The sequence below is a fragment of the Natator depressus genome, chromosome 28 (assembly GCF_965152275.1).
Source record: "Natator depressus isolate rNatDep1 chromosome 28, rNatDep2.hap1, whole genome shotgun sequence".
NCBI lineage: Eukaryota > Metazoa > Chordata > Testudines > Cheloniidae > Natator > Natator depressus.
Window position 1 is genome coordinate 859,089 of NC_134261.1, and position 25,493 is coordinate 884,581.

Below are 25,493 nucleotides of genomic sequence, written 5' to 3' on the forward strand. Positions count from 1 at the left end.
GTGAGCGCGTGTGTCAGGACGCCCGGTTCCCCCTGCCTGTGTGAGCGCGTGTGTCAGGACGCCCGGTTCCCCCTGCCTGTGTGCGTGCGTGTGTCAGGACGCCGGGTCCCCCCTGCCTGTGTGAGCGCGTGTGTCAGGACGCCCGGTTCCCCCTGCCTGTGTGCGTGCGTGTGTCAGGACGCCGGGGTCCCCCCTGCCTGTGTGAGCGCGTGTGTCAGGACGCCGGGGTCCCCCCTGCCTGTGTGAGGGCGTGTGTCAGGACGCCGGGGTCCCCCCTGCCTGTGTGCGTGCGTGTGTCAGGATGCCGGGTCCCCCCTGCCTGTGTGAGCGCGTGTGTCAGGACGCCCGGTTCCCCCTGCCTGTGTGAGCGCGTGTGTCAGGACGCCGGGGTCCCCCCTGCCTGTGTGAGCGCGTGTGTCAGGACGCCGGGGTCCCCCCTGCCTGTGTGCGTGCGTGTGTCAGGACGCCGGGTCCCCCCTGCCTGTGTGAGCGCGTGTGTCAGGACGCCGGGGTCCCCCCTGCCTGTGTGAGCGCGTGTGTCAGGACGCCCGGTTCCCCCTGCCTGTGTGCGTGCGTGTGTCAGGACGCCGGGTCCCCCCTGCCTGTGTGAGCGCGTGTGTCAGGACGCCGGGTCCCCCCGCCCGTGGGCGCGTGTGTCAGGACGCCGGGGTCCCCCCTGCCTGTGTGAGCGCGTGTGTCAGGACGCCGGGTCCCCCTGCCTGTGTGAGCGCGTGTGTCAGGACGCCGGGTCCCCCCTGCCTGTGTGAGCGCGTGTGTCAGGACGCCGGGTCCCCCCTGCCTGCGTGAGCGCGTGTGTCAGGACGCCGGGTCCCCCTGCCTGTGTGAGCGCGTGTGTCAGGACGCCGGGTCCCCCCTGCCTGTGTGCGTGCGTGTGTCAGGACGCCGGGGTCCCCCCTGCCTGTGTGAGCGCGTGTGTCAGGACGCCCTGTTCCCCCTGCCTGTGTGAGCGCGTGTGTCAGGACGCCCGGTTCCCCCTGCCTGTGTGCGTGCGTGTGTCAGGACGCCGGGTCCCCCCTGCCTGTGTGAGCGCGTGTGTCAGGATGCCCGGTTCCCCCTGCCTGTGTGAGCGCGTGTGTCAGGACGCCGGGTCCCCCCTGCCTGTGTGAGCTCGTGTGTCAGGACGCCGGGTCCCCCCTGCCCTTGGGCGCGCGTGTGCCAACCCGCCGGGGTCCCCCCTGCCTGTGTGAGCGCGCGTGCCAGCCCACCGGGGTCCCCCCTGCCTGTGTGAGCGCGTGTGTCAGGACGCCGGGTCCCCCCTGCCTGTGTGAGCGCGTGTGTCAGGACGCCCGGTTCCCCCTGCCTGTGTGAGCGCGTGTGTCAGGACGCCGGGTCCCCCTGCCTGTGTGAGCGCGTGTGTCAGGACGCCGGGTCCCCCCTGCCTGTGTGCGTGCGTGTGTCAGGACGCCGGGCTCCCCCCTGCCTGTGTGCGTGCGTGTGTCAGGACGCCGGGGTCCCCCCTGCCTGTGTGAGCGCGTGTGTCAGGACGCCCAGTTCCCCCTGCCTGTGTGCGTGCGTGTGTCAGGACGCCGGGGTCCCCCCTGCCTGTGTGAGCGCGTGTGTCAGGACGCCCGGTTCCCCCTGCCTGTGTGAGCGCGTGTGTCAGGACGCCGGGTCCCCCTGCCTCTGTGAGCGCGTGTGTCAGGACGCCGGGTCCCCCCTGCCTGTGTGCGTGCGTGTGTCAGGACGCCGGGGTCCCCCCTGCCTGTGTGCGTGCGTGTGTCAGGACGCCGGGGTCCCCCCTGCCTGTGTGCGTGCGTGTGTCAGGACGCCGGGGTCCCCCCTGCCTGTGTGAGCGCGTGTGTCAGGACGCCCGGTTCCCCCTGCCTGTGTGAGCGCGTGTGTCAGGACGCCGGGTCCCCCTGCCTGTGTGAGCGCGTGTGTCAGGACGCCGGGTCCCCCCTGCCTGTGTGAGCGCGTGTGTCAGGACGCCCGGTTCCCCCTGCCTGTGTGAGCGCGTGTGTCAGGACGCCCGGTTCCCCCTGCCTGTGTGCGTGCGTGTGTCAGGACGCCGGGTCCCCCCTGCCTGTGTGAGCGCGTGTGTCAGGACGCCCGGTTCCCCCTGCCTGTGTGCGTGCGTGTGTCAGGACGCCGGGGTCCCCCCTGCCTGTGTGAGCGCGTGTGTCAGGACGCCGGGGTCCCCCCTGCCTGTGTGAGGGCGTGTGTCAGGACGCCGGGGTCCCCCCTGCCTGTGTGCGTGCGTGTGTCAGGATGCCGGGTCCCCCCTGCCTGTGTGAGCGCGTGTGTCAGGACGCCCGGTTCCCCCTGCCTGTGTGAGCGCGTGTGTCAGGACGCCGGGGTCCCCCCTGCCTGTGTGAGCGCGTGTGTCAGGACGCCGGGGTCCCCCCTGCCTGTGTGCGTGCGTGTGTCAGGACGCCGGGTCCCCCCTGCCTGTGTGAGCGCGTGTGTCAGGACGCCGGGGTCCCCCCTGCCTGTGTGAGCGCGTGTGTCAGGACGCCCGGTTCCCCCTGCCTGTGTGCGTGCGTGTGTCAGGACGCCGGGTCCCCCCTGCCTGTGTGAGCGCGTGTGTCAGGACGCCGGGTCCCCCCGCCCGTGGGCGCGTGTGTCAGGACGCCGGGGTCCCCCCTGCCTGTGTGAGCGCGTGTGTCAGGACGCCGGGTCCCCCTGCCTGTGTGAGCGCGTGTGTCAGGACGCCGGGTCCCCCCTGCCTGTGTGAGCGCGTGTGTCAGGACGCCGGGTCCCCCCTGCCTGCGTGAGCGCGTGTGTCAGGACGCCGGGTCCCCCTGCCTGTGTGAGCGCGTGTGTCAGGACGCCGGGTCCCCCCTGCCTGTGTGCGTGCGTGTGTCAGGACGCCGGGGTCCCCCCTGCCTGTGTGAGCGCGTGTGTCAGGACGCCCGGTTCCCCCTGCCTGTGTGAGCGCGTGTGTCAGGACGCCCGGTTCCCCCTGCCTGTGTGCGTGCGTGTGTCAGGACGCCGGGTCCCCCCTGCCTGTGTGAGCGCGTGTGTCAGGATGCCCGGTTCCCCCTGCCTGTGTGAGCGCGTGTGTCAGGACGCCGGGTCCCCCCTGCCTGTGTGAGCTCGTGTGTCAGGACGCCGGGTCCCCCTGCCTGTGTGAGCGCGTGTGTCAGGACGCCGGGTCCCCCCTGCCTGTGTGCGTGCGTGTGTCAGGACGCCGGGGTCCCCCCTGCCTGTGTGAGCGCGTGTGTCAGGACGCCGGGGTCCCCCCTGCCTGTGTGCGTGCGTGTGTCAGGACGCCCGGGTCCCCCCTGCCTGTGTGCGGGCGTGTGTCAGGACGCCCGGGTCCCCCCTGCCTGTGTGAGCGCGTGTGTCAGGACGCCCGGTTCCCCCTGCCTGTGTGAGCGCGTGTGTCAGGACGCCCGGTTCCCCCTGCCTGTGTGAGCGCGTGTGTCAGGACGCCGGGTCCCCCTGCCTGTGTGAGCGCGTGTGTCAGGACGCCCGGTTCCCCCTGCCTGTGTGAGCGCGTGTGTCAGGACGCCGGGTCTCCCTGCCTCTGTGAGCGCGTGTGTCAGGACGCCGGGTCCCCCCTGCCTGTGTGCGTGCGTGTGTCAGGACGCCGGGGTCCCCCCTCCCTGTGTGCGTGCGTGTGTCAGGACGCCGGGGTCCCCCCTGCCTGTGTGAGCACGTGTCAGGACGCCGGGGTCCCCCCTGCCTGTGTGCGTGCGTGTGTCAGGACGCCGGGGTCCCCCCTGCCTGTGTGAGCGCGTGTGTCAGGACGCCCGGTTCCCCCTGCCTCTGTGAGCGCGTGTGTCAGGACGCCGGGTCCCCCCTGCCTCTGTGAGCGCGTGTGTCAGGACGCCGGGTACCCCTGCCTCTGTGAGCGCGTGTGTCAGGACGCCGGGTCCCCCCTGCCTGTGTGAGCGCGTGTGTCAGGACGCCGGGTCCCCCTGCCTGTGTGAGCGCGTGTGTCAGGACGCCGGGTCCCCCCTGCCTGTGTGCGTGCGTGTGTCAGGACGCCGGGGTCCCCCCTGCCTGTGTGAGCGCGTGTGTCAGGACGCCCGGTTCCCCCTGCCTGTGTGAGCGCGTGTGTCAGGACGCCCGGTTCCCCCTGCCTGTGTGCGTGCGTGTGTCAGGACGCCGGGTCCCCCCTGCCTGTGTGAGCGCGTGTGTCAGGATGCCCGGTTCCCCCTGCCTGTGTGAGCGCGTGTGTCAGGACGCCCGGTTCCCCCTGCCTGTGTGCGTTCGTGTGTCAGGACGCCGGGTCCCCCCTGCCCTTGGGCGCGCGTGTGCCAACCCGCCGGGGTCCCCCCTGCCTGTGTGAGCGCGCGTGCCAGCCCGCCGGGGTCCCCCCTGCCTGTGTGAGCGCGTGTGTCAGGACGCCGGGTCCCCCCTGCCTGTGTGAGCGCGTGTGTCAGGACGCCCGGTTCCCCCTGCCTGTGTGAGCGCGTGTGTCAGGACGCCGGGTCCCCCTGCCTGTGTGAGCGCGTGTGTCAGGACGCCGGGTCCCCCCTGCCTGTGTGCGTGCGTGTGTCAGGACGCCGGGGTCCCCCCTGCCTGTGTGCGTGCGTGTGTCAGGACGCCGGGGTCCCCCCTGCCTGTGTGAGCGCGTGTGTCAGGACGCCCAGTTCCCCCTGCCTGTGTGCGTGCGTGTGTCAGGACGCCGGGGTCCCCCCTGCCTGTGTGAGCGCGTGTGTCAGGACGCCCGGTTCCCCCTGCCTGTGTGAGCGCGTGTGTCAGGACGCCGGGTCCCCCTGCCTCTGTGAGCGCGTGTGTCAGGACGCCGGGGTCCCCCCTGCCTGTGTGCGTGCGTGTGTCAGGACGCCGGGGTCCCCCCTGCCTGTGTGCGTGCGTGTGTCAGGACGCCGGGGTCCCCCCTGCCTGTGTGCGTGCGTGTGTCAGGACGCCGGGGTCCCCCCTGCCTGTGTGAGCGCGTGTGTCAGGACGCCCGGTTCCCCCTGCCTGTGTGAGCGCGTGTGTCAGGACGCCGGGTCCCCCTGCCTGTGTGAGCGCGTGTGTCAGGACGCCGGGTCCCCCCTGCCTGTGTGAGCGCGTGTGTCAGGACGCCCGGTTCCCCCTGCCTGTGTGAGCGCGTGTGTCAGGACGCCCGGTTCCCCCTGCCTGTGTGCGTGCGTGTGTCAGGACGCCGGGTCCCCCCTGCCTGTGTGAGCGCGTGTGTCAGGACGCCCGGTTCCCCCTGCCTGTGTGCGTGCGTGTGTCAGGACGCCGGGGTCCCCCCTGCCTGTGTGAGCGCGTGTGTCAGGACGCCGGGGTCCCCCCTGCCTGTGTGAGGGCGTGTGTCAGGACGCCGGGGTCCCCCCTGCCTGTGTGCGTGCGTGTGTCAGGATGCCGGGTCCCCCCTGCCTGTGTGAGCGCGTGTGTCAGGACGCCCGGTTCCCCCTGCCTGTGTGAGCGCGTGTGTCAGGACGCCGGGGTCCCCCCTGCCTGTGTGAGCGCGTGTGTCAGGACGCCGGGGTCCCCCCTGCCTGTGTGCGTGCGTGTGTCAGGACGCCGGGTCCCCCCTGCCTGTGTGAGCGCGTGTGTCAGGACGCCGGGGTCCCCCCTGCCTGTGTGAGCGCGTGTGTCAGGACGCCGGGTCCCCCCTGCCAGTGTGAGCGCGTGTGTCAGGACGCCGGGGTCCCCCCTGCCTGTGTGAGCGCGTGTGTCAGGACGCCCGGTTCCCCCTGCCTGTGTGTGTGCGTGTGTCAGGACGCCGGGTCCCCCCTGCCTGTGTGAGCGCGTGTGTCAGGACGCCGGGTCCCCCCGCCCGTGGGCGCGTGTGTCAGGACGCCGGGGTCCCCCCTGGCTGTGTGAGCGCGTGTGTCAGGACGCCGGGTCCCCCTGCCTGTGTGAGCGCGTGTGTCAGGACGCCGGGTCCCCCCTGCCTGTGTGAGCGCGTGTGTCAGGACGCCGGGTCCCCCTGCCTGTGTGAGCGCGTGTGTCAGGACGCCGGGTCCCCCCTGCCTGTGTGCGTGCGTGTGTCAGGACGCCGGGGTCCCCCCTGCCTGTGTGAGCGCGTGTGTCAGGACGCCCGGTTCCCCCTGCCTGTGTGAGCGCGTGTGTCAGGACGCCCGGTTCCCCCTGCCTGTGTGCGTGCGTGTGTCAGGACGCCGGGTCCCCCCTGCCTGTGTGAGCGCGTGTGTCAGGATGCCCGGTTCCCCCTGCCTGTGTGAGCGCGTGTGTCAGGACGCCGGGTCCCCCCTGCCTGTGTGAGCTCGTGTGTCAGGACGCCGGGTCCCCCTGCCTGTGTGAGCGCGTGTGTCAGGACGCCGGGTCCCCCCTGCCTGTGTGCGTGCGTGTGTCAGGACGCCGGGGTCCCCCCTGCCTGTGTGAGCGCGTGTGTCAGGACGCCGGGGTCCCCCCTGCCTGTGTGCGTGCGTGTGTCAGGACGCCCGGGTCCCCCCTGCCTGTGTGCGGGCGTGTGTCAGGACGCCCGGGTCCCCCCTGCCTGTGTGAGCGCGTGTGTCAGGACGCCCGGTTCCCCCTGCCTGTGTGAGCGCGTGTGTCAGGACGCCCGGTTCCCCCTGCCTGTGTGAGCGCGTGTGTCAGGACGCCGGGTCCCCCTGCCTGTGTGAGCGCGTGTGTCAGGACGCCCGGTTCCCCCTGCCTGTGTGAGCGCGTGTGTCAGGACGCCGGGTCTCCCTGCCTCTGTGAGCGCGTGTGTCAGGACGCCGGGTCCCCCCTGCCTGTGTGCGTGCGTGTGTCAGGACGCCGGGGTCCCCCCTGCCTGTGTGCGTGCGTGTGTCAGGACGCCGGGGTCCCCCCTGCCTGTGTGAGCACGTGTCAGGACGCCGGGGTCCCCCCTGCCTGTGTGCGTGCGTGTGTCAGGACGCCGGGGTCCCCCCTGCCTGTGTGAGCGCGTGTGTCAGGACGCCCGGTTCCCCCTGCCTGTGTGAGCGCGTGTGTCAGGACGCCGGGTCCCCCCTGCCTGTGTGAGCGCGTGTGTCAGGACGCCGGGTACCCCTGCCTCTGTGAGCGCGTGTGTCAGGACGCCGGGTCCCCCCTGCCTGTGTGAGCGCGTGTGTCAGGACGCCGGGTCCCCCTGCCTGTGTGAGCGCGTGTGTCAGGACGCCGGGTCCCCCCTGCCTGTGTGCGTGCGTGTGTCAGGACGCCGGGGTCCCCCCTGCCTGTGTGAGCGCGTGTGTCAGGACGCCCGGTTCCCCTGCCTGTGTGAGCGCGTGTGTCAGGACGCCCGGTTCCCCCTGCCTGTGTGCGTGCGTGTGTCAGGACGCCGGGTCCCCCTGCCTGTGTGAGCGCGTGTGTCAGGATGCCCGGTTCCCCCTGCCTGTGTGAGCGCGTGTGTCAGGACGCCGGGTCCCCCCTGCCTGTGTGAGCTCGTGTGTCAGGACGCCGGGTCCCCCTGCCTGTGTGAGCGCGTGTGTCAGGACGCCGGGTCCCCCCTGCCTGTGTGCGTGCGTGTGTCAGGACGCCGGGGTCCCCCCTGCCTGTGTGAGCGCGTGTGTCAGGACGCCGGGGTCCCCCCTGCCTGTGTGCGTGCGTGTGTCAGGACGCCCGGGTCCCCCCTGCCTGTGTGCGGGCGTGTGTCAGGACGCCCGGTTCCCCCTGCCTGTGTGCGTGCGTGTGTCAGGACGCCGGGTCCCCCTGCCCTTGGGCGCGCGCGCGTGCCAGCCCGCCGGGGTCCCCCCTGCCTGTGTGAGCGCGTGTGTCAGGACGCCGGGGTCCCCCCTGCCTGTGTGAGCGCGTGTGTCAGGACGCCCGGTTCCCCCTGCCTGTGTGAGCGCGTGTGTCAGGACGCCGGGTCCCCCTGCCTGTGTGAGCGCGTGTGTCAGGACGCCCGGTTCCCCCTGCCTGTGTGAGCGCGTGTGTCAGGACGCCGGGTCTCCCTGCCTCTGTGAGTGCGTGTGTCAGGACGCCGGGTCCCCCCTGCCTGTGTGCGTGCGTGTGTCAGGACGCCGGGGTCCCCCCTGCCTGTGTGAGCACGTGTCAGGACGCCGGGGTCCCCCTGCCTGTGTGCGTGCGTGTGTCAGGACGCCGGGGTCCCCCCTGCCTGTGTGAGCGCGTGTGTCAGGACGCCGGGGTCCCCCCTGCCTGTGTGAGCGCGTGTGTCAGGACGCCGGCGTCCGCCTGCCTGTGTGAGCGCGTGTGTCAGGACGCCGGGGTCCCCCTGCCTGTGTGAGCTCGTGTGTCAGGACGCCCGGTTCCCCTGCCTGTGTGAGCGCGTGTGTCAGGACGCCCGGTTCCCCGTGCCTGTGTGCGTGCGTGTGTCAGGACGCCGGGGTCCCCCCTGCCTGTGTGAGCGCGTGTGTCAGGACGCCGGGTCCCCCTGCCTGTGTGAGCGCGTGTGTCAGGACGCCCGGTTCCCCCTGCCTGTGTGAGCGCGTGTGTCAGGACGCCGGGTCCCCCCTGCCTGTGTGAGCGCGTGTGTCAGGACGCCGGGTCCCCCCGCCCGTGGGCGCGTGTGTCAGGACGCCGGGTCCCCCTGCCTGTGTGCGTGCGTGTGTCAGGACGCCGGGTCCCCCCTGCCTGTGTGCGTGCGTGTGTCAGGACGCCGGGTCCCCCCTGCCCTTGGGCGCGCGCGCGCGCCAGCCCGCCGGGGTCCCCCCTGCCTGTGTGAGCGCGTGTGTCAGGACGCCGGGGTCCCCCCTGCCTGTGTGAGCGCGTGTGTCAGGACGCCGGGTCCCCCGTGCCTGTGTGCGTGCGTGTGTCAGGACGCCGGGTCCCCCCTGCCTGTGTGCGTGCGTGTGTCAGGACGCCGGGTCCCCCCTGCCCTTGGGCGCGCGCATGCCAGCCCGCCGGGGTCCCCCCTGCCTGTGTGCGTGCGTGTGTCAGGACGCCGGGTCCCCCCTGCCCTTGGGCGCGCGTGTGCCAACCCGCCGGGGTCCCCCCTGCCTGTGTGAGCGCGCGTGCCAGCCCGCCGGGGTCCCCCCTGCCTGTGTGAGCGCGTGTGTCAGGACGCCGGGTCCCCCCTGCCTGTGTGAGCGCGTGTGTCAGGACGCCCGGTTCCCCCTGCCTGTGTGAGCGCGTGTGTCAGGACGCCGGGTCCCCCTGCCTGTGTGAGCGCGTGTGTCAGGACGCCGGGTCCCCCCTGCCTGTGTGCGTGCGTGTGTCAGGACGCCGGGCTCCCCCCTGCCTGTGTGCGTGCGTGTGTCAGGACGCCGGGGTCCCCCCTGCCTGTGTGAGCGCGTGTGTCAGGACGCCCAGTTCCCCCTGCCTGTGTGCGTGCGTGTGTCAGGACGCCGGGGTCCCCCTGCCTGTGTGAGCGCGTGTGTCAGGACGCCCGGTTCCCCCTGCCTGTGTGAGCGCGTGTGTCAGGACGCCGGGTCCCCCTGCCTCTGTGAGCGCGTGTGTCAGGACGCCGGGGTCCCCCCTGCCTGTGTGCGTGCGTGTGTCAGGACGCCGGGGTCCCCCCTGCCTGTGTGAGCGCGTGTGTCAGGACGCCCGGTTCCCCCTGCCTGTGTGAGCGCGTGTGTCAGGACGCCGGGACCCCCTGCCTGTGTGAGCGCGTGTGTCAGGACGCCGGGTCCCCCCTGCCTGTGTGAGCGCGTGTGTCAGGACGCCCGGTTCCCCTGCCTGTGTGAGCACGTGTGTCAGGACGCCCGGTTCCCCCTGCCTGTGTGCGTGCGTGTGTCAGGACGCCGGGTCCCCCCTGCCTGTGTGAGCGCGTGTGTCAGGACGCCCGGTTCCCCCTGCCTGTGTGCGTGCGTGTGTCAGGACGCCGGGGTCCCCCCTGCCTGTGTGAGCGCGTGTGTCAGGACGCCGGGGTCCCCCCTGCCTGTGTGAGGGCGTGTGTCAGGACGCCGGGGTCCCCCCTGCCTGTGTGCGTGCGTGTGTCAGGATGCCGGGTCCCCCCTGCCTGTGTGAGCGCGTGTGTCAGGACGCCCGGTTCCCCCTGCCTGTGTGAGCGCGTGTGTCAGGACGCCGGGGTCCCCCCTGCCTGTGTGAGCGCGTGTGTCAGGACGCCGGGGTCCCCCCTGCCTGTGTGCGTGCGTGTGTCAGGACGCCGGGTCCCCCCTGCCTGTGTGAGCGCGTGTGTCAGGACGCCGGGGTCCCCCCTGCCTGTGTGAGCGCGTGTGTCAGGACGACGGGTCCCCCCTGCCTGTGTGAGCGCGTGTGTCAGGACGCCGGGGTCCCCCCTGCCTGTGTGAGCGCGTGTGTCAGGACGCCCGGTTCCCCCTGCCTGTGTGCGTGCGTGTGTCAGGACGCCGGGTCCCCCCTGCCTGTGTGAGCGCGTGTGTCAGGACGCCGGGTCCCCCCGCCCGTGGGCGCGTGTGTCAGGACGCCGGGGTCCCCCCTGCCTGTGTGAGCGCGTGTGTCAGGACGCCGGGTCCCCCTGCCTGTGTGAGCGCGTGTGTCAGGACGCCGGGTCCCCCCTGCCTGTGTGCGTGCGTGTGTCAGGACGCCGGGGTCCCCCCTGCCTGTGTGAGCGCGTGTGTCAGGACGCCCGGTTCCCCCTGCCTGTGTGCGTGCGTGTGTCAGGACGCCGGGTCCCCCCTGCCTGTGTGAGCGCGTGTGTCAGGACGCCGGGTCCCCCCGCCCGTGGGCGCGTGTGTCAGGACGCCGGGGTCCCCCCTGCCTGTGTGAGCGCGTGTGTCAGGACGCCGGGTCCCCCTGCCTGTGTGAGCGCGTGTGTCAGGACGCCGGGTCCCCCCTGCCTGTGTGAGCGCGTGTGTCAGGACGCCGGGTCCCCCTGCCTGTGTGAGCGCGTGTGTCAGGACGCCGGGTCCCCCCTGCCTGTGTGCGTGCGTGTGTCAGGACGCCGGGGTCCCCCCTGCCTGTGTGAGCGCGTGTGTCAGGACGCCCGGTTCCCCCTGCCTGTGTGAGCGCGTGTGTCAGGACGCCCGGTTCCCCCTGCCTGTGTGCGTGCGTGTGTCAGGACGCCGGGTCCCCCCTGCCTGTGTGAGCGCGTGTGTCAGGATGCCCGGTTCCCCCTGCCTGTGTGAGCGCGTGTGTCAGGACGCCGGGTCCCCCCTGCCTGTGTGAGCTCGTGTGTCAGGACGCCGGGTCCCCCTGCCTGTGTGAGCGCGTGTGTCAGGACGCCGGGTCCCCCCTGCCTGTGTGCGTGTGTGTGTCAGGACGCCGGGGTCCCCCCTGCCTGTGTGAGCGCGTGTGTCAGGACGCCGGGGTCCCCCCTGCCTGTGTGCGTGCGTGTGTCAGGACGCCCGGGTCCCCCTGCCTGTGTGCGGGCGTGTGTCAGGACGCCCGGGTCCCCCCTGCCTGTGTGAGCGCGTGTGTCAGGACGCCCGGTTCCCCCTGCCTGTGTGAGCGCGTGTGTCAGGACGCCCGGTTCCCCCTGCCTGTGTGAGCGCGTGTGTCAGGACGCCGGTCCCCCTGCCTGTGTGAGCGCGTGTGTCAGGACGCCCGGTTCCCCCTGCCTGTGTGAGCGCGTGTGTCAGGACGCCGGGTCTCCCTGCCTCTGTGAGCGCGTGTGTCAGGACGCCGGGTCCCCCCTGCCTGTGTGCGTGCGTGTGTCAGGACGCCGGGGTCCCCCCTGCCTGTGTGCGTGCGTGTGTCAGGACGCCGGGGTCCCCCCTGCCTGTGTGAGCACGTGTCAGGACGCCGGGGTCCCCCCTGCCTGTGTGCGTGCGTGTGTCAGGACGCCGGGGTCCCCCCTGCCTGTGTGAGCGCGTGTGTCAGGACGCCCGTTTCCCCCTGCCTGTGTGAGCGCGTGTGTCAGGACGCCGGGTCCCCCCTGCCTGGTGTGAGCGCGTGTGTCAGGACGCCGGGTCCCCCTGCCTGTGTGAGCGCGTGTGTCAGGACGCCGGGTCCCCCTGCCTGTGTGAGCGCGTGTGTCAGGACGCCGGGTCCCCCCTGCCTGTGTGCGTGCGTGTGTCAGGACGCCGGGGTCCCCCCTGCCTGTGTGAGCGCGTGTGTCAGGACGCCCGGTTCCCCCTGCCTGTGTGAGCGCGTGTGTCAGGACGCCCGGTTCCCCCTGCCTGTGTGCGTGCGTGTGTCAGGACGCCGGGTCCCCCCTGCCTGTGTGAGCGCGTGTGTCAGGATGCCCGGTTCCCCCTGCCTGTGTGAGCGCGTGTGTCAGGACGCCCGGTTCCCCCTGCCTGTGTGCGTGCGTGTGTCAGGACGCCCGGGTCCCCCTGCCTGTGCGAGCGCGTGTGTCAGGATGCCCGGTTCCCCCTGCCTGTGTGAGCGCGTGTGTCAGGACGCCGGGTCCCCCCTGCCTGTGTGAGCTCGTGTGTCAGGACGCCGGGTCCCCCTGCCTGTGTGAGCGCGTGTGTCAGGACGCCGGGTCCCCCCTGCCTGTGTGCGTGCGTGTGTCAGGACGCCGGGGTCCCCCCTGCCTGTGTGAGCGCGTGTGTCAGGACGCCGGGGTCCCCCCTGCCTGTGTGCGTGCGTGTGTCAGGACGCCCGGGTCCCCCCTGCCTGTGTGCGGGCGTGTGTCAGGACGCCCGGTTCCCCCTGCCTGTGTGCGTGCGTGTGTCAGGACGCCGGGTCCCCCCTGCCCTTGGGCGCGCGCGCGTGCCAGCCGCCGGGGTCCCCCCTGCCTGTGTGAGCGCGTGTGTCAGGACGCCGGGGTCCCCCCTGCCTGTGTGAGCGCGTGTGTCAGGACGCCCGGTTCCCCCTGCCTGTGTGAGCGCGTGTGTCAGGACGCCGGGTCCCCCTGCCTGTGTGAGCGCGTGTGTCAGGACGCCCGGTTCCCCTGCCTGTGTGAGCGCGTGTGTCAGGACGCCGGGTCTCCCTGCCTCTGTGAGCGCGTGTGTCAGGACGCCGGGTCCCCCCTGCCTGTGTGCGTGCGTGTGTCAGGACGCCGGGGGTCCCCCCTGCCTGTGTGCGTGCGTGTGTCAGGACGCCGGGGTCCCCCCTGCCTGTGTGAGCACGTGTCAGGACGCCGGGTCCCCCTGCCTGTGTGCGTGCGTGTGTCAGGACGCCGGGGTCCCCCCTGCCTGTGTGAGCGCGTGTGTCAGGACGCCGGGGTCCCCCCTGCCTGTGTGAGCGCGTGTGGTCAGGACGCCGGCGTCCGCCTGCCTGTGTGAGCGCGTGTGTCAGGACGCCGGGGTCCCCCCTGCCTGTGTGAGCGCGTGTGTCAGGACGCCCGGTTCCCCCTGCCTGTGTGAGCGCGTGTGTCAGGACGCCGGGTCCCCCCTGCCTGTGTGAGCGCGTGTGTCAGGACGCCGGGTCCCCCCGCCCGTGGGCGCGTGTGTCAGGACGCCGGGTCCCCCTGCCTGTGTGCGTGCGTGTGTCAGGACGCCGGGTCCCCCCTGCCTGTGTGCGTGCGTGTGTCAGGACGCCGGGTCCCCCCTGCCCTTGGGCGCGCGCGCGTGCCAGCCCGCCGGGGTCCCCCCTGCCTGTGTGAGCGCGTGTGTCAGGACGCCGGGGTCCCCCCTGCCTGTGTGAGCGCGTGTGTCAGGACGCCGGCGTCCGCCTGCCTGTGTGAGCGCGTGTGTCAGGACGCCGGGTCCCCCGTGCCTGTGTGCGTGCGTGTGTCAGGACGCCGGGTCCCCCCTGCCTGTGTGCGTGCGTGTGTCAGGACGCCGGGTCCCCCCTGCCCTTGGGCGCGCGCGTGCCAGCCCGCCGGGGTCCCCCTGCCTGTGTGCGTGCGTGTGTCAGGACGCCGGGTCCCCCCTGCCCTTGGGGCGCGCGCGTGTGCCAGCCCGCCGGGGTCCCCCCTGCCTGTGTGAGCGCGTGTGTCAGGACGCCGGGGTCCCCCCTGCCTGTGTGAGCGCGTGTGTCAGGACGCCGGCGTCCGCCTGCCTGTGTGAGCGCGTGTGTCAGGACGCCGGGTCCCCCGTGCCTGTGTGCGTGCGTGTGTCAGGACGCCGGGTCCCCCCTGCCTGTGTGCGTGCGTGTGTCAGGACGCCGGGTCCCCCCTGCCCTTGGGCGCGCGCGTGCCAGCCCGCCGGGGTCCCCCCTGCCTGTGTGCGTGCGTGTGTCAGGACGCCGGGTCCCCCCTGCCCTTGGGCGCGCGCGCGCGTGCCAGCCCGCCGGGGTCCCCCCTGCCTGTGTGAGCGCGTGTGTCAGGACGCCGGGGTCCCCCCTGCCTGTGTGAGCGCGTGTGTCAGGACGCCGGCGTCCGCCTGCCTGTGTGAGCGCGTGTGTCAGGACGCCGGGTCCCCCGTGCCTGTGTGCGTGCGTGTGTCAGGACGCCCGGTCCCCCTGCCTGTGTGCGGGCGTGTGTCAGGACGCCCGGTTCCCCCTGCCTGTGTGAGCGCGTGTGTCAGGACGCCGGGTCCCCCTGCCTGTGTGCGTGCGTGTGTCAGGACGCCGGGGTCCCCCCTGCCTGTGTGCGTGCGTGTGTCAGGACGCCGGGGTCCCCCCTGCCTGTGTGAGCGCGTGTGTCAGGACGCCGGGTCCCCCCTGCCTGTGTGAGCGCGTGTGTCAGGACGCCGGGGTCCCCCTGCCTGTGTGAGCGCGTGTGTCAGGACGCCGGGTCCCCCCTGCCTGTGTGAGCGCGTGTGTCAGGACGCCGCGTCCCCCCTGCCTGTGTGAGCGCGTGTGTCAGGACGCCGGGTCCCCTGCCTGTGTGCGTGCGTGTGTCAGGACGCCGGGGTCCCCCGTGCCTGTGTGCGTGCGTGTGTCAGGACGCCGGGTCCCCCTGCCTGTGTGCGTGCGTGTGTCAGGACGCCGGGTCCCCCTGCCCTTGGGCGCGCGCGTGCCAGCCCGCCGGGGTCCCCCTGCCTGTGTGCGTGCGTGTGTCAGGACGCCGGGGTCCCCCCTGCCTGTGTGAGCGCGTGTGTCAGGACGTCCGGTTCCCCCTGCCTGTGTGAGCGCGTGTGTCAGGACGCCGGCGTCCGCCTGCCTGTGTGAGCGCGTGTGTCAGGACGCCGGGTCCCCCGTGCCTGTGTGCGTGCGTGTGTCAGGACGCCGGGGTCCCCCCTGCCTGTGTGAGCGCGTGTGTCAGGACGCCCGGTTCCCCCTGCCTGTGTGAGCGCGTGTGTCAGGACGCCGGCGTCCGCCTGCCTGTGTGAGCGCGTGTGTCAGGACGCCGGGTCCCCCGTGCCTGTGTGCGTGCGTGTGTCAGGACGCCGGGTCCCCCCTGCCTGTGTGCGCGCGCGTGCCAGCCCGCCGGGGTCCCCCCTGCCTGTGTGCGTGCGTGTGTCAGGACGCCGGGTCCCCCCGCCCCGGAGCCCCTGACCCTGCCCCCCCCCAGGAGTACAAGCGGAAGCAGCTGGAGGAGCAGCGGCAGTCGGAGCGGCTCCAGCGCCAGCTGCAGCAGGAGCACGCCTACCTGAAGTCCCTGCAGCAGCAGCAGCTCCAGCAGCAGCCGCAGGGGGCGCCGGCGAGCGAGAAGAAGCCGCTCTACCACTACAACCGGAGTGCCCACGCCGCCGACAAGCCCGCCTGGGCCCGGGAGGTGCGGGGGCGCGGGGGGACCCAGGCACAGGCTAGCAAGCAGCTGGGCCAGTGCCAGACCCTGCCGGGGCTGCGAGACCCAGAGCCAGCCAGTCGTGGGTACAGACGGGTTCCCTCCCCGGCTCTCAGCGGGGCCTGGTGGGTGAGAGCGGGGGTGCTGGGAGCCAGGACTCCTGGGTTCTCTCCCCGGCTCTGGGAGGGGAGTGGGGGCTAGTGGTGAGAGCGGGGAGGGCTGGGAGCCAGGACTCCTGGGTTCCCTCCCCAGCCCTGGGAGGGGGGTGGGGGGCTAGTGGTGAGAGCGGGGAGGGCTGGGAGCCAGGACTCCTGGGTTCCCTGCCATGCTCTCCCCTGCAGGTGGAGGAGCGGTCGCGGCTGAATAAGCAGAGCTCGCCGGCGGCGCAGGCCAAGCTGGGCGGCACCGCGTCCGACCCGGCCCTGCAGACGCGCTCGGAGCCCGTGTCCCTGGGCTCCGGCCCCGCGGCCCAGACCCCGCCCATGCAGCGCCCCGTCGAGCCGCAGGAGGGGCAGCACAAGGTAGGGCATGGGGGGCAGCGGGCCCTCCTGGCCGCGAGCGGGCCTGTCCGTGTGAGCCGCCTCCCTCCCCTCGAACCCGGGGCAGGGCACCGGGCTCCGGGGTTCTGTCCCTGCGGGTGTCTAGGGCATGGGGGCGGGGGGGCGCCCCAGGGGCCCGGCGGTGACGGCTCCCCTCCCCGCAGAGCCACCTGGCGCACCGGGTGCCGCTGAAGCCCTACGCCGCGCCGGTGCCGCGCTCCCAGTCCCTGCAGGAGCAGCCCACCAAGACCGTGGCGGCCTTCCCCGTGCAGGGCCCCGCCGCGCCCGCCCCGGCCCGCGCCGCCATGGCCCGCCAGAACTCGGACCCCACCTCGGAGACGCCCGGCCCCGCCGCCCCGCGGGGGCCCTGGGGCCGCACCGAGCCCGAGGCCCCGCCCAAGGTAAGGGGCCACCCGCGCGCCTCCCCCTCGGCGCCCAGAGGCCGGGGTGAGGGGCAGGCCTGGAGGGCGGGGGAGGGGAGGCGGGATTCCTGGGGCCGACGCCCCCTCACCGCTCTGCTCCCTCCCCCCCACCAGGTGCCCCAGCGAACGTCGTCCATCGCCACCACGCTCAACGCCAGCGGGGCCGGGGGCAGCGCCCGGCAGGGCCACGCCGTCAGAGCCAGGTAAGGCCGCCGCCCTCCCGGGCCCCCCGTTGTCCGGGCCCCGAGCCCGTCCCCCCCCTCCCGTCACCCTGAGCCCGGCCCCCCCATCCCCCTGCCCCCTCAGGCCCCCAAGCCCGGCCCCCCCGTCACCCTGCCCCCTTGGGCCCTGAGCCTCGCCCCCCATCCCCCTGCCCCATTGGGCCCCGAGCCCGGCCCCCCCGGTCACGCTGCCCCCTCGGGCCCCAAGCCCTGCGCCCCATCACGCTGACCCCTCAGGCCCTGACCCGGCCACTCGGGACCCGAGCCCAGCCCCCACAGTCTCCCTGACCCCTATATCGCTTTGGCCCCAAGCCCGGTCCCCCTCTCACCTTGCCGCCCATATCGCTCGGGCCTGGCCCTGCCAGGGCCCCAGTCCTCTTAATGCCTTGGAGCCCATGCCCAGCGCACTCAGGTACCCAGTCCAATTCCCCCGTCCCTTGGGGTCCCCCCAGTACCCCACCATCCCCCTCTTCCCTCAGGCTTCTCCCTGACAGACTCTAGTGGCCAGGACACCTGGGTTCTATTCCCGACTCTGCCAGTGACCTTCTGGTCACCTTCAGCAAGTCACGCTGCCGCGCTCTGCCTCAGTTTCCCCTCCCATCTCTTGTCAGTTCGTTCGGGAGCTGTGGGGGGCAGGGACTCCTAGATGTGCATCTGGGCAGCGCCCCACCTCCCCTCCGCCTCCCACGGCAGCTGCTCCTACTTCGGCTGGTCCTACTGGCTGGAGCCAAGATGCAGCCACCTCTGGGGCGGGGCGGCTGTTGACCCAGGGACCCCTCACCCCCCGCTGAGATGCAGCCACCTCTGGGGCAGGGCGGCTGGTGACCCGGGGACCCCTCGCCCGGCGCTGAGATGCAGCCACCTCTGGGGCAGGGCGGCTGGTGACCCGGGGACCCCTCGCCCGGCGCTGAGATGCAGCCACCTCTGGGGCGGGGCGGCTGTTGACCCAGGGACCCCTCACCCCCCCGCTGAGATTCAGCCACCTCTGGGGCGGGGCGGCTGGTGACCCGGGGACCCCCTGTCTCCAGCTGCCCTCCAGGCACCAGTGACCCTCATCTCCGCTCCACAGACCCCGTAGCAAGTCTGCCTGGCACATCCACATGCACAGCCGGCTGGAGAGGGTACTGCCCGAGGACCCCCCCGGCACCGCTGCCCCCTCCCCAGCCGCCCCGGGGGGGGCCGCGCCGGGCCCCGGCCCCCATGCCGAGCACCAGTAGGTAATGGAGCGTGGCCGGCGGTGGTGGCGCTGCTTGGGACACGGTGCTGCTCCGGTGGTGATGGGCCGGCTCCGGCCGGGACGCGGGGTGGGGGGCGCGGGCACCACCTGACACTTCCTGCTCTGCCTTCCCATCATGCCGTGCAGCAACCCGGACCTGCGGCGCAGCGACCCCGGCTGGGAGCGAGCCGACAGCCTGCTGCAGGCGGGCAGCGCCAACCTGCCCCAAGCCGGCTCCCTGGAGCGCAACCGCATAGGGGGTAGGGACCGGCTGGGGGGCGCCAGGGGGTGTGGGGCGAGACGTGGGGGCACAGGGGGTGGGGGTGCCAGGGGGCGTGGGGCAAGACATGGGGGCACAGGGGGTGGGGGCGCCAGGGGGCGTGGGGCAAGACATGGGGCACAGGGGGTGGGGGTAGGGGCGTGGGGGCACCAGGGGGTGTGGGGCAAGACATGGGAGCACAGGGGGTGGGGGTAGGGGCGTGGAGGGGTGGGGGGTCTATTCCCGAAATGCCATGCCCCCCCATCCCTGCAATCCCAGCCCCACAGGGCCCCTCTCCCCCATCCCCAGCTGCCCCCCGGGTCTGACCCGCTCTCCCCCACCCCAGCTGCATCCAAGAGGGAGAGCTCCCCCATCCTGCCCCTGGTGAGCAAGCCCAAGGCGGAGGATCACCGCTCGCGCCCCGGCCGGCCCGCGGTGAGTGTCGGGGTGGGGGGAGACATGGGGGGTGGATGTGGGGCGCCCTGTGGGACAGTGTTTGGGGCGGTCGCCCCTGTTGGTAGAGCTGGAACCATGGGCATGCCGACGGTCCTGGGGGGCTGCAGGGCCCTGGGCGTTGGAATTGGGGTGGCCAGGCCATCTGGGAGGAGGATTTCAATCCTGTGACGTGGGGAGAGAACCCAGGAGTCCTGGCTCCCAGCCCCCCTGCTCTAACCCACCTGCCCCCACTCCCCTCCCGGAGCCAGGGAGAGAACCCAGGAGTCCTGGCTCCCAGCCCCACCCTGCTCTAACCCACCGGCCCCCACTCCCCTCCCGGAGCCAGGGAGAGAACCCAGGAGTCCGGGCTCCCAGCCGCTGGCTGCGTGGTGTGTGTGAGGTGGGGGTGCCGGGGGGTCTCGCTCTAACGCGTTAACGTCTGCGCCCTTCTTCCCTCTGCTCCCCCCACGCCACCACAGAGCTATAAACGCGCCATCGGCGAGGTTAGTGCGTCCGTGTGTCTGGGCCCGGCCCGGCCTGTCCTGTCTGCTGCTCTGTGCTTCGCCCCTCAGCGCCGGGGAGAGAACCCAGGCGTCCGGGCTCCCAGCCCCCACTGCCCACCCAGAGCCGGGGAGAGAACCCAGGAGTCCTGGCTCCCAGCCCCCACTCCCCTCCCAGAGCCGGGGAGAGAACCCAGGAGTCCTGGCTCCCAGCCCCCCTGCTCTAACCCACCGGCCCCCACTCCCCACCCAGAGCCGGGGAGAGAACCCAGGAGTCCTGGCTCCCAACCCTCACTGCCCTCCCAGAGCCGGGGAGAGAACTCAGGCGTCCTGGCTCTCAGCCACCCCTGCTCTAACTCCCCAGCCCCCACTGCCCTCCCAGAGCCGGGGAGAGAACCCAGGCGTCCTGGCTTTCAGCCCCCCCTGCTCTAACCCCCATCCCCTGCTCCCTCCCCTGGCGTTTGGGGGGCTGTGCCCCAGTTCAGGAGCTCCCCACCCCGCTGGCTGCTTGTGTGCGGTGTGGCTGTTAGCCAGGTGCGGGGAGCGTGGCACTAACCCCCCGCCCGGCCCCCCAGAACTTCGTGCTGCTGAAGGAGCGGCCCGAGGAGCCCCCCAAGCCCCCCAAGAAGGCCATGGACTACTCCTCCTCCAGTGATGAGCCGGACAGCAGCGAGGAGGAGGAGGACGAGGCCGAGGGGGAGCCCCAGGATGCGGGGGGTGAGCCCAGCGGGACCAGGTAGGGCATGGGGTGCCGGGGAGGAGGGGGAGGGGGGGGAGGTGGGGGATGGGAAGGGGAGCCGTGGGGAGACAATGTAGGGGACAGGAGGTGGGGGGACAGGGGGGACAGGAAGGGAAGGTGGGGGGACAGTGTAGAGAACAGGGGAGGTGGGGGACGGGAAGGGAGCCGTGGGGGGACGGTGCAGGGGACGGGAGGTGGGGGGACGGGGGGACGGGAAGGGGAGCTGTGGGGGGACAGTGTAGGGGACGGGAGGTGGGGGGACGGGGGATGGGAAGGGGAGGTGGGGGGACAGTGTAGAGGACGTGGAGGTGGGGGACGGGAAGGGAGCAGTGGGGGGACAATGTAGGGGACGGGAGGTGGGGGGACAGTGTAGAGGACGGGGAGGTGGGGGGACGGGGACGGGAAGGGAGCAGTGGGGGGACAGTGTAGGGGACGGGAGGTGGGGGGACAGGGGGGACGGGAAGGGAAGGTGGGGGGACAGTGTAGAGAACAGGGGAGGTGGGGGACGGGAAGGGAGCCGTGGGGGGACGGTGCCGGGGAGGAGGGGGAGGGGGGGATGGGAAGGGGAGCCGTGGGGGGACAATGTAGGGGACGGGAGGTGGGGGGACAGGGGGGACAGGAAGGGAAGGTGGGGGGACAGTGTAGAGAACAGGGGAGGTGGGGGACGGGAAGGGAGCCGTGGGGGGACGGTGCCGGGGAGGAGGGGGAGGGGGGGGAGGGGGGGATGGGAAGGGGAGCCGTGGGGGGACAATGTAGGGGACGGGAGGTGGGGGGACAGGGGGGACAGGAAGGGAAGGTGGGGGGACAGTGTAGAGAACAGGGGAGGTGGGGGACGGGAAGGGAGCCGTGGGGGGACGGTGCAGGGGACGGGAAGGGGAGCCGTGGGGGAACGGTGTAGGGGACGGGAGGTGGGGGGACAGGGGGGACAGGAAGGGAAGGTGGGGGGACAGTGTAGAGAACAGGGGAGGTGGGGGACGGGAAGGGAGCCGTGGGGGGACGGTGTAGGGGACGGGAGGTGGGGGGACGGGGGGACGGGAAGGGGAGCCGTGGGGGGACAATGTAGGGGACGGGAGGTGGGGGGACAGGGGGGACGGGAAGGGGAGCCATGGGGGGACAGTGTAGAGGACGGGGAGGTGGGGACGGGAAGGGAGCAGTGGGGGGACGGTGCAGGGGCGGGGGCCCGGGGGCAGGAGGGATCCGGCCCCTCACCCCCGCCCCCCCCAGGCCGAGCGGGGACGGCGACACCGACAGCGTCAGCACCATGGTGGTTCACGAGGTGGAGGAGCCGTCGGGCAGCGGGTCGGAGAGCGGCTCCTACGCCGGGGACGGCACCATGCTGGTGCAGCGGGTGAGCCGCGGCCCGGGGGGGTGGGGGGCCGTGCCCTGGGGGCTGGGGCGGAGCGCTGTGCCCCGGGGGGGGCCGGGGGGGCCGTGCCCAGCGGGGGATGGGGGGGCTGTGCCCTGGGAGCTGGGGCGGAGCGCTGTGCCCCGGGGAGGGGATGGGGGGGCCGTGCCCAGCGGGGATGGGGGGGCTGTGCCCTGGGGGCTGGGGCGGAGCACTGTGGCCCGGGGGGTTGGGACGGGGGGGCCGTGGCCCGGGGGCTGACCCCAGGGACGGGGACGCCCCCTGCCCCCCGCTGACCCCCCCGTGCCCCCGCAGACCCCCGAGGAGGAGCGGAGCCTGCTGCACGCCGACAGCAACGGCTACACCAACCTGCCGGACGTGGTGCAGCCCGGCCACTCGCCCACCGAGCCCAAGGGCCAGGGCGGCTCCCCCGCCAAGGACAGCGCCAGCGACGTGAGCCCCCGCGCGGGCTGCTGGGGGAGGGGCAGGGGGCAGCTGGGGGAGGGGGTGCTGGCGGGGGGGCCATGTCTCACCTTGTCCTTCCCCCCCCAGTACCAGTCGCGGGGGCTGGTCAAGGCCCCTGGCAAAAGCTCCTTCACCATGTTCGTGGACCTGGGCATCTACCAGACCACGGGCAGCGGGGACACCATCCCCATCACCGGTGAGCCGGCTGCGGGGGGCCCTGGGGGGCTGCGGGGGGGTGCCAGGCAGTGGGGACACCATCCCCATCACCCGTGAGCGGGCTGCGGGGGGCCCTGGGGGGCTGCGGGGGGGTGCCGGGCAGCGGGGACACCACCCCCATCACTGGTGAGCGGGCTCTAGGGGGCACTGGGGGGCTGCGGGGGGGTACCGGGCAGCGGGGACACCACCCCCATCACCCGTGAGCGGGCTGCGGGGGGCACTGGGGGGCTGTCGGGGGGCGCCGGCTGCGGGGAGAGGGCTCAGCGGGGGGCTCCGGGCTGCGGCAAGGCTTGGCAGGGGGCAGCCCGGCCGCTGACCCCCCTCTCCCCCCAGCGCTGGTGGGGGCCGACCCCAGGCAGCTGGAGCAGCTGCAGCTGGAGGTGCGGAAGGGCTCGGTGGTGAACGTGAACCCCACGAACACGCGGCCCCACAGCGACACCCCCGAGATCCGCAAGTACAAGAAGCGCTTCAACTCGGAGATCCTGTGCGCCGCCCTGTGGGGTGAGCGGGGGGGGCCCGGGGGTCGCCGTGGGGTGGGGACGGGGTGGAGGGGGTGGTCCCAGGGGGCTGGGCAGGGAGGAGGGGGTGGTCCCAGGGAGGAGGGGTCGCCGTGGGGCGGGCGGGGAGGAGGAGGGCTCGCCGTGGGGCGGGCGGGTCTCACGCTGCCCCCCCGTGCCTAGGGGTGAACCTGCTGGTGGGGACGGAGAACGGGCTGCTGCTGCTGGACCGCAGCGGGCAGGGGAAGGTCTACGGCCTGATCAGCCGCCGGCGCTTCCAGCAGATGGCCGTGCTGGAGGGGCTCAACCTGCTCACCACCATCTCGGGTAGGGTCCCCGGCCCCCCGCGGAGCCCCCGCGGTGCCCCCCGCGACCCCCGGCACCCCCCGCGGCCCCTGTGACCCCCACGGGCCTCCACCTGCTCACCACCATCTCGGGTAGGGTCCCCGGACCCCCGCGGCGCCCCCACGGTGCCCCCCGCGACCCCCGGCACCCCCCTCGGCGACCCCCGGCACCCCCCGCGGCCCCTGTGACCCCCCACGGCGCCCCCCGCGGCCCCTGTGACCCCCACGGGCCTCCACCTGCTCACCACCATCTCGGGTAGGGTCCCCGGCCCCCCGCGGCCCCCCCGCGGTGCCCCCCGCGACCCCCGGCACCCCCCGCGGCCCCTGTGACCCCCACGGGCCTCCACCTGCTCACCACCATCTCGGGTAGGGTCCCCGGCCCCCCGCGGCCCCCCGCGGTGCCCCCCGCGACCCCCGGCACCCCCCGCGGCCCCTGTGACCCCCACGGGCCTCCACCTGCTCACCACCATCTCGGGTAGGGTCCCCGGACCCCCGCGGCGCCCCCACGGTGCCCCCCGCGACCCCCGGCACCCCCCGCGGCCCCTGTGACCCCCACGGGCCTCCACCTGCTCACCACCTTCTCGGGTAGGGTCCCGGCCCCCCACGGCCCCCCCACGGTGCCCCCCGTGACCCCCGGCACCCCCGCAGCCCCTGTGACCCCCCACGGCGCCCCCCGCGGCCCCTGTGACCCCCACGGGCCTCCACTTGCTGACCACCATCTCGGGTAAGGGCCCCCCGGCGCCCCATGGCCAGCTCTCCCCGGCCCCCCAGCTCAGCCCCCGTCTCGCCCAGGGAAGAGGAACAAGCTGCGGGTCTATTACCTGTCCTGGCTGCGCAACAAGATCCTGCACAACGACCCCGAGGTGGAGAAGAAGCAGGGCTGGACCACGGTGGGCGACATGGAGGGCTGCGTCCACTACCGCGTGGGTAAGAGGCCCTGCCCCACGGCCAGCCCGCGACCGCGTGGGCACGAGACCCCGCCCCCTGCAGCCTGGCCACGCCCCCTCCCTGCCCCACGGCCACCCCGCGACCGCGTGGGCACGAGTCCCTGCCCCTGCCCCACGGCCACGAGTCCCTGCCCCTGCCCCACGGCCACCCCGCGACCGCGTGGGCACGAGTCCCTGCCCCTGCCCCACGGCCACCGCGTGGGCACGAGTCCCCGGCCCTGCCCCACGGCCACCCCGCAACCGCGTGGGCACGAGACCATGCACCCTCCCTGCCCCCTGGCTGTTACAGGGCTTCTTCCTTCACCCTCCCTCTTCCCTGGTCCTTCTCGCATCAACCCGCGAAGTCCGAAGGTGCCAACAGCCCCACGTCCTTCTGTCACGGAGTGCCCGGGCGATGCTCTGGAACTGCTCCCCATGAAGCCAGTCAGGACTCTGGGGCAGTCGCCTTCCGGTGAGCAGCCTGTCCGCAGGGCAAACAGCTCACACGGCTTCCACCTTCCTGGGTCTGACCTCGGAGCCTCCAGCCTCCTCTGCCCCTCCGGGCGCTTCCCACAGCGAGTCCGCCCAGGTGGGGTCCTGTGGGGGCCAGAGGGTCCTGCCCCCCACCTCCGCAGTCAGACGGGACTCTCAGCCAGCCAGTAACACAGAAGGTTTATTAGACGACAGGAACATGGTCTAACACAGAGCTTGCAGGTGCAGAGAACAGGACCCCTCAGCTGGGTCCATTTTGGAGGGCAGTGAGCCAGACAACCACGTCTGCCCTTCACTCCATGTCCCAGCCAGCCCCAAACTGAAACCCCCTCCAGCCCCTCCTCCTCTGGGCTTTGTTCCTTTCCCAGGCCAGGAGGTCACCTGATTCCTTTGTTCTCCAACCCTTTAGCTCTCACCTTGCAGGGGGGAAGGGCCAGGCCATCAGTGGCCAGGAAACAGGGTGTCGGCCCTTCTCTGTGTCCAGACCCCTGCCCACACCTGCCCTCTAGGGCTCTGCAGTGATCATACACCCTTACCCCACCACCTAGATACTTAAGAACTGCCTAGGGGAAACTGAGGCACCCCCACAATATTCGGAGGAACCATTAAGAACAGTCCCACTTCGTCACACCTTCCTTCTGCCCCTAATTCAGAGAGCAGTGGTCTCGGCTACCCCTTCATGGCAGCCCGTCCGCCCAGTCCGAACGTGGGAAGGTGATTCTCTGAGCAATCACACCCCACGGCGCTAACGGCTCGCAGCAGACAGCCGCGTAGCGCCCCAGCCCGCCTGCCGCCGGGAAAGCGGGGGGCACAAAGATCAGACGGACGGAAATGAGGGTTCCCTCCGTACGCCGGCCGACGGTGATTTTCATTCTTTGCGTTTCTACCGACGTGATCTTAGAGTCTGGGCCTTACAGGCGCCACCCCCGGTACCGCGGGGGTAAGGGAGCCCCCCACGGCACAGCCACACCCCACCCTCCCCCCGTGGCCCGGCCAGACCCCGTTACTGCACGGGTAAGAGATCACCCCCCAGCTCTGCTGGTCTCCTCCCTCCTGAAGCACAGCCCCGCTCCCGCACTGGCCCCCAGATCTCCGCTCCCTCTGCCCCATGGCGCGGCACCCTGGCTGGGGAGTGACCGGGGCCCGGCTCTCTCGGCAGTGAAGTACGAGCGCATCAAGTTCCTGGTGATCGCCCTGAAGAACTCGGTGGAGGTCTACGCCTGGGCCCCCAAACCCTACCACAAGTTCATGGCCTTCAAGGTATCAAGGGGGGCTGGGAGCCAGGACTCCTGGGTTCTCTCCACGGCTCTGGGAGGGGAGTGGGGGCTGGTGGGTTAGAGTGGGGGGGCTGGGAGCCAGGACTCCTGGGTTCTCTCCCCGGCTCTGGGAGGGGAGCGGGGGCTGGTGGGTTAGAGTGGGGGGGCTGGGAGCCAGGACTCCTGGGTTCTCTCCCCGGCTCTGGGAGGGGAGCGGGGGCTGGTGGGTTAGATCAGGGGGGGCTGGGAGCCAGGACTCCTGGGTTCTCTCCCCAGCTCGGGGAGGGGAGTGGGGGCTGGTGGGTTAGATGGGGCCGGGGGGGGCTGGGAGCCAGGACTCCTGGGTTCTCTCCCCGGCTCCGGGAGGGGAGCGGGGGCTGGTGGGTTAGATCAGGGGGGGCTGGGAGCCA

The 25,493-nt window shown here is 72.5% G+C and overlaps 1 protein-coding gene across 1 annotated transcript in view; it reads left to right on the forward strand.

Moving 5' to 3' along the window:
• The window catches only part of MINK1 (misshapen like kinase 1), an 84,842-nt gene that overhangs the window by 55,952 nt on the left and 3,397 nt on the right, over positions 1-25,493 (forward strand). Inside the window, 15 exon segments of the mRNA XM_074941456.1 lie at positions 14,996-15,199; positions 15,553-15,732; positions 15,915-16,151; positions 16,287-16,375; positions 17,757-17,869; positions 18,215-18,303; positions 18,783-18,806; positions 19,379-19,539; positions 20,767-20,890; positions 21,203-21,340; positions 21,440-21,548; positions 21,902-22,069; positions 22,249-22,392; positions 23,202-23,336; positions 24,987-25,087. Coding sequence (XP_074797557.1) covers positions 14,996-15,199; positions 15,553-15,732; positions 15,915-16,151; positions 16,287-16,375; positions 17,757-17,869; positions 18,215-18,303; positions 18,783-18,806; positions 19,379-19,539; positions 20,767-20,890; positions 21,203-21,340; positions 21,440-21,548; positions 21,902-22,069; positions 22,249-22,392; positions 23,202-23,336; positions 24,987-25,087 — 2,016 coding nt within the window.